Here is a 7,229-nt window from a genome sequence, read left to right as displayed (position 1 = left end):
GAACAACATGGAGATTGAAAGAGGATTGAGGGGGCACATAGGAAAGCAAGCCTTGTTTTTAGGCGTGTTTTTGGCAGACGAGGTAAACTCTATACCTCGATATAGAAAACCTATAGTGTGCATTGTCAATACGCTACCAAGTTATTCTAAAAGAGAAATGGGACGCTGGATTTGTCTCTACTATGAACCGGGCATGGCAGTGTTCCTAGATAGTTATGCTCTCGATCCAAAATTATACTCTGATCATTTTAAATATATTGATTACCCCGGGCTCAGTATGTATAAAAATGCATTTCGACTTCAAAGCACGCGAAGCGATGTGTGCGGGGCTTATGCCATGTACTTTGCCTACAATGTTTCACACTTGGGTGTAAGAGAAACTCTTGAAAAAATATGTATGGAGTTTTCCAAGACCGAATATTCGAGGAATGATGAACACGTGATGAGATTCGCTTACAGCAAGTTTATAATGCCCGTATGTCATCAGACATTTAACATGTGCTCAATAAAAGTAAGTATTGACTTACTGATTTTTTCATATTGCAGTGTATTACATTCCATGAAGCTATTCTAAGCATAAATAATTTTCTAGTTCCCTTATCGGGGGGGGGGGGGGGGGTGTATACCATGCTTAAATCAGAGGTCTGGCTCCATTCACAGGTCCTCACTCGTCACCGCCACTACCCCGTGCTGCCCCCGCCCCGCCCCGCCCCGCCCCGCCCCGTCCCGGGCCCCGCGCAATCCTGTTGCATCCTGTCGTCGCAGCGCCCGCAGCGCCCGCCGCCGCCGCCGCCGCCTTGTTTGGCGGGCAGTCTTTTATGTATGAGCCGGATCGAAACATAAAAGCGTTTTATTCATGTTTCCACAAATCGAATAAATTTTAAGACAATTATTGTTTTTTTTTCATCCGTTTCTTTTTTTGATAAAGGACATATAAACAAGTCAAACAAACTCAATGTTTATTGGAATTTGGTTAAATTATGATTCCAGATTCATCATGTGCAATTTTATAATATCATAGACTCCAACATTAGTCCTATATACAGAATATATTTACATATATTTTATATTTAACATAAAAATAGCAGGCAAATTCTTACACTATAAACAGTATATACAACATTCACACTAGTCCTTATCTTATAAACAACTACAATTTATTCTGAAAAGTCTGTATCTTCTAGCATATATTCAAGGGGGGATGATGAGAGCATTTTGATTTATTTCTTCCTGTTCCGCGGCTAGCATTAACATGTCATCATCCGTCTCTACCCGTTTTATCAAGGGAAAATATTGCTCGGCCAGCACATCCCGTTCTCCCAACAATTCATAGGTTTCTTCTAGTTCTCCCATTTCACCGATCTCTTGCCCACCCATTACCTCGACTAGTCTCGCTTCTGTTATGCCTCTTTCATCGCCTTCCTCCAAATTTTCTTCGTTTGACAGTGTCACGATCTGGGCTACCTCCTCCTCCTTCTCTTCCTCCTCTATCCCTATAGAATTATCGGGATGACCGTAAGATCGTGACTCCAAGGTGCTAATGTAGTATATTTTGTCCTCAACTACAGATATCCCTCTCTTGGGATATTTTACTGTACTCATTCATATTGTGTCTTCTGATGATCAGTGGGAGGTCATTCGTTTTCTCAACGACTTCACGTGAGACAGCCTCAGTATCGCACAGAATGAGATATCCAAAATCGCCATCGGTTGCTTGATTGACCAAGCCCCCGCTCAAAAACGACTGCATTTCTGTCTCATCTAGTTTTCTCATATCCCCACATGGCAACTTCTCTTGCATTACAGTGGGATAAAGACTGTTGAAGTCAAGATATGATAGGAAAGTGCTTCTATCATGTTTTGGATTAAACTGAGGGTTCGTGTATATGTTATTGGCGCGTACAAAACGACGCACAACACTTGTGTAGCCCCCACGCACATTTGTTTGAATGCAATGATATATGTTTGGGCTACTAAGCACCTCTAATTCCTGCTGTGTTTTCAGCAGAAAGGAGTCATAGGCAAATCCTGGCAGGCTAACATTATTACAATATCCAACCTCCATTGGGTTTTCAAAATACCTCGCCACTCTAGGAAGACATCACATAGTAGGCCAACATCCACTTTTACATAAAGCAACAAATAGTCCTTCAGGCTCTGACACCCAGCTACTTTCCAAACATTCCGAGCATGTTCATAATCACTTTCGGAAAGTTCTGCTTCTTGAAGCGAATTGAAAAAAATCTTCGCGGGATGGAAGACGTGTCTCAGAAAGTCATTCCATCAAATCCATATAGTCATAACAAAACACCTGCTTTCCCTTGATCAATAATGGCAACGCAGGTGTTGGCACATCTTTCAACATCTGTTGTGTGCATATGGGTTCGTTCCCATTACTGATGAATTGGTTCGCTAAAGCCGCGAGTGAACCAGACATAAAGGCATACGAGTCAATAAATCTCAAGTCATTTATGATGACTTCATGGTATTTGTGAACTGAACGTTTTGGTCTTAGTTTGATTTTCAAGTCACGTATCGTTAATTCACGCAGGATTAACGACATGTCGTAATTAACATTATGTGCAATGAGAGTGAGCTGCAATTTGTGATTTTTCATTTGGAGGTTGCATCTATTACAATAAGCTCCAATGTAATTGTTTCCTGATTTTTCATGGTCATGATGTTTTACTCCTTTACCTTTTAAAAAACCCTGTTTACAGAGAAGACAGTGAGTTTGCTCATTGTGACGTGTCGTATCTTCATCGGTCATGTTGATTTTATTGTAGCCTTTAGAAAATTTTAACTTCTTCCAGGCACACTGCATTGTATGAATAAAATGGTTTACAGCATTACTTCCACAATAGGATCCGCTTTGTATTGTTTCTCCGTTTCTATAATGTAAGCATACGCTATGGCAAAGTGATGTCTCTTTACACATCCAGACACATTCGAAGAAGGCTCTACGAGAATACTCTCAAAGTCATAGAATGCTAAATAAGATGGCTCATATGCCTTAGCATGATTAATAAATTTCACAGTAGAGCCCGCGGGTGGAAATCTTAGTCTTGTGATCATCGTTGGGCAAATTAGCACATGTTCAGCAAGCGTTGTCTTGTTCTCACAGGTGCACAGGCAGATATCGCAAAACATTTTTTTTCCCGACGTTGGCAGGTAAACAGGTTCATGTATGCGTCAAAGTCTTGGATAAGAGCTAGGTGCCTGTTCCCCAACAACAGACAATGAACAACTTCTTGATCTTTGAGCCCCTTTCTGACAAGAGTTAGTTCGCCTTTTTTGTCTTCAACGTTGTCTAGACAGTAAACGCGAATACTTATGTTGTTTAATCTTTCAAGCCGACCGAGGTCTTCCCAGGATACCGGGGTTGGAATGTTACCCGTATTAATAGAGGCCAAGCAAGCACTCTCCTATTGTCTGCCCGATGGAACTACATTTCTTGACTTTAGATAGCGATAAGCTGTTAGAACTTGGAAAACACAGTCCGTGGGTCCCGAAGGGTTGAGAACTTGTGTTTTCCCAGGAACACCCTTAGGATAAGGCACATACTCTCCAATACTATTGTGCAGCTGCATATGACTTCTCATATACATATCTCTATATTGAACTCCGTCGTCGGGGTCTTCTCTGACTAAACGCAGATGCATGTCAACGTACACTTTAAAAGAAGGAGGTCTAACCTGCTGGCAGCCTTGGAATACAGACTCTACTGCCTCGCGAAGACGGTCAGTGTTGTTGTTGAAATACGATGCAATGTCGCCGTTGTCTGTTTGTGGGACGGGCACGTCGATCGTTGTTAAGGCCCCGTTGAAATATTGACTTATTTCACCGGGTGTTGGTGAGGGTGTTGTTGCCGGCCGTCCCGGGTTATAACCGCTGGGCCCTGGCTGTGGAGAACTGTTTGGATGGGAGAATCCCTCACGACGGGCATGCTTTTTCCTGCAGGTGTCTGAAGAAAGGTAAAATAATATTAGAGGGACCAGTGAAATTACAATTTTTTCCTTAGAACAGACGTGTGCGCAATAAAAAAACGTAGAAACTTACCGTTTGTTCCTGTATTCGCTTGTTTTCGTTTTCGTCCACTACCGATCGCTGAAGAGGAGGGGCAATGGCTGAGCCTACCAGACCCGCCTTCTTCAGAGATAGCCCTTAAGGAATATGAAACACATAAATGAAATTTTATGAACCTCTCTACCCCGCACATATTTTACTGTGGCACTTAAAATACAATATGGGAATTGTGTCTCTTGTAAAACACATTTTAACAATATTACATTTCAGAAGATATTAGGTTTTGGCATACCTTTGGTTTTGACTGGCTTCGTAGCTGAGACCCGTCCGTGGAGAACAACTTCCAATATCGCTGGGGCCTGGTTGAGAGAAACCGACATCTGATCGAACAAAGCTAGTCGACGGTGTCTCTTCTGAAAAAAGATAGAAAGACTAAAGTCGATATTGAACATGTTACCCAACTTTCTACCCCTCTCCCCTCATCCACATCTGCTACTGTTTTTTTTTATGACAATCATATAAAGTGACGCGAACATTTAAGTACTTACCATTGTTTCTAGTAGATATATCTTTCGATCCAGTCCCAAGGCCCTCTGGAAGGCAGGCCGCCCTATGAGCTGTGAGTGCGGACAACGGGAAGTAATTATTACACCATGAACATTTGATACAGGTGTGTACAGGGATCCTCATGTTTGCGAGAAACAAGAACAGGAGACCTCTTGACCCGAGACCTCCTTGAAAAGCTGTGAAGTGCTCGTTGGTTTGACGCCCATAAATACCCCGGCGTTGTGAGTTCGTTTGTACGTATGTGTGTGTGTGTGTGTGTGTGTGTGTGTGTGTGTGTGTGTGTGTGTGTGTGTGTGTGTGTGCGCATGCGCGTGTGTTCCTCAGGTCAGTCCTTAATGACCTGAGGTTTATTGTACTGACTTGAATCATTAAGGCTTTAGAAGACAAGAAGGCGTGGCCTCAGATACATGGAGATGTCATCGAAACATTTTTTCCGTGATTTTATCTCGTATGAAAAGATGTGTGTGTGTGTGTGTGTGTGTGTGTGTGTGTGTGTGTGTGTGTGTTTTTACAGCAAAGGAGACAGCTCAAGTGCACAAAAAAGTAAACATTAATAAAAAAAAAGCCCGCTACTCGCTGCTCCTAAAAAGAATCCAAAGAGGTGGCCGAAAGATAGGTCAGTTTCGGGAGGAGAGGTGTCCTGATACCCTCCTCTTGAAAGAGTTCAAGTCGTAGGCAGGAGGAAATACAGATGAAGGAAGATTGTTCCAGAGTTTACCAGCGTGAGGGATGAAAGAGTGAAGATGCTGGTTAACTCTTGCATAAGGGGTTTGGACAGTATAGGGATGAGCATGAGTAGAAAGTCGAGTGCAGCGGGGCCGCGGGAGGGGGGGAGGCATGCAGTTAGCAAGTTCAGAAGAGCAGTCAGCGTGGAAATATCGATAGAAGATAGAAAGAGAGGCAACATTGCGGCGGAATTTAAGAGGTAGAAGACTATCAGTATGAGGAGGAGAGCTGATGAGACGAAGAGCCTTAGCCTCCACTCTGTCCAGAAGAGCTGTGAGTGGAGCCCCCACACATGCGATGCCTACTCCATACGAGTGCGGACAAGGCCCCTGTCTATGGACAGCAACTGTGCAGGGAGAAGAACTGGCGGAGACGGTACAGAACGCCCAGCCTCGAGGAAGCTGATTTAGTAAGAGATGAGATATGAAGTTTCCAGTTGAGATTTTGAGTTAAGGATAGACCGAGGATGTTTAGTGTTGAGGAAGGTGATAGCGGGGTGTTGTCAAAGAATAGTGGATAGTTGTTTGGAAGATTGTGTCGAGTGGATAGGTGGAGAAACTGTGTTTTTGAGGCGTTGAAGGACACCAGGTTCTTCTTGCCCCAATCGGAAATAATAGTAAGGTCTGAGGCTAAGCGTTCTGCAGCCTCCAGCCTTGAGTCGTTAAGTTCCTGAAGGGTGGGTCTTCTATTAAAAGAAGTTGAATAATGCAGAGTGGAATCATCGGCGTAGGAATGGATAGGACAGTTCGTTTTGGAAAGAAGATCATCAATGAACAACAGAAAAAGAGTGGGAGATAGGACAGAACCCTGTGGGACACCACTGTTAATAGATTTAGGGGAAGAACAGTAACCGTCTACCACGGCAGAAATAGAACGGTCAGAAAGGAAACTGGAGATAAAGGTACAGAGAGAAGGATAGAAACCGTAGGAGGGTAGTTTAGAAAGCAAAGATTTGTGCCAGACCCTATCAAAAGCTTTTGATATGTCCAGCGCAATAGCAAAAGTTTCACCGAAACGGCTAAGAGAGGATGACCAAGAGTCAGTTAAGAAGGTTAGGAGATCACCAGTAGAACGCCCCTTGCGGAACCCATACTGGCGATCAGATAGAAGGTCAGAAGTGGAAAGGTGCTTTTGAATCTTCCGGTTAAGGATTGATTCAAAAGCTTTAGATAGACAAGAAAGTAAAGCAATAGGACGATAGTTTGAGGCATTGGAGCGGTCACCCTTCTTAGGTACAGGCTGTATGAAGGCATACTTCCAGCAAGAAGGAAAGGTAGATGTTGACAGGCAGAGGCGAAAGAGTTTGACCAGGCAGGGTGACAGCACGGAGGCACAGTTTTTAAGGACAATAGGAGGCACTCCATCAGGTCCATAAGCCTTCTGAGGATTGAGGCCAGAGAGGGCATAGAAAACATCATTTTGAAGAATCTTTATAACAGGCATAAAGGAGTCAGAGGGGGGATGAGTAGGAGGAATATGCCCAGAATCGTCCAGAGTGGAGTTTTTAGAAAAAGTTTGAGAGAAGAGTTCAGCCTTAGAGATAGATGAGACGGCAGTGTTGCTGTCAGGACTGAGGAGTGGAGGGAAAGATGAAGAAGTGAAGTTGGAGGAGATGTTTTTGGCTAGATGCCAGAAGTCACGGGAAGAGTTAGAGAAAGCAAGGTTTTGACATTTTCTATTAATGAAAGAATTTTTGGTTAGTCGGAGAATAGATTTGGCACGATTTCGGGCAGAAATGTAAAGTTCATAATTAGCATTAGTTTGAAGGCTCTGGTATCTTTTGTGAGCTACCTCTCTATCATTGACAGCACGAGAACAAGCGTGATTAAACCAAGGCTTTTTAGTGTGAGGAGTAGAGAAAGCACGAGGAATGTATGCCTCCATTCCAGAGACTATCACCTCTGTGCTGC

The 7,229-nt window shown here is 43.3% G+C and overlaps 1 protein-coding gene across 1 annotated transcript; it reads right to left on the bottom strand.

The window, feature by feature from the left end:
- Positions 1–1,000: 1,000 nt before the first annotated feature.
- LOC126980195 (uncharacterized) lies at positions 1,001–5,036 on the bottom strand. Its single transcript, XM_050829827.1, has 4 exons — positions 4,575–5,036; positions 4,319–4,439; positions 4,060–4,163; positions 1,001–3,964 (listed from the first exon to the last, which is right to left on the bottom strand). The coding sequence occupies exons 1-4, from the start codon at positions 4,960–4,962 to the stop codon at positions 3,426–3,428; spliced, it is 1,152 nt and encodes a 383-aa protein (XP_050685784.1). The 5' UTR covers positions 4,963–5,036; the 3' UTR covers positions 1,001–3,425.
- Positions 5,037–7,229: the final 2,193 nt, after the last annotated feature.

The sequence above is a fragment of the Eriocheir sinensis genome, chromosome 43 (assembly GCF_024679095.1).
Source record: "Eriocheir sinensis breed Jianghai 21 chromosome 43, ASM2467909v1, whole genome shotgun sequence".
NCBI classification, from domain to species: domain Eukaryota; kingdom Metazoa; phylum Arthropoda; class Malacostraca; order Decapoda; family Varunidae; genus Eriocheir; species Eriocheir sinensis.
Note: the sequence above shows the minus strand (reverse complement) of the source record. Positions and strands in the feature narration are given on the sequence as shown.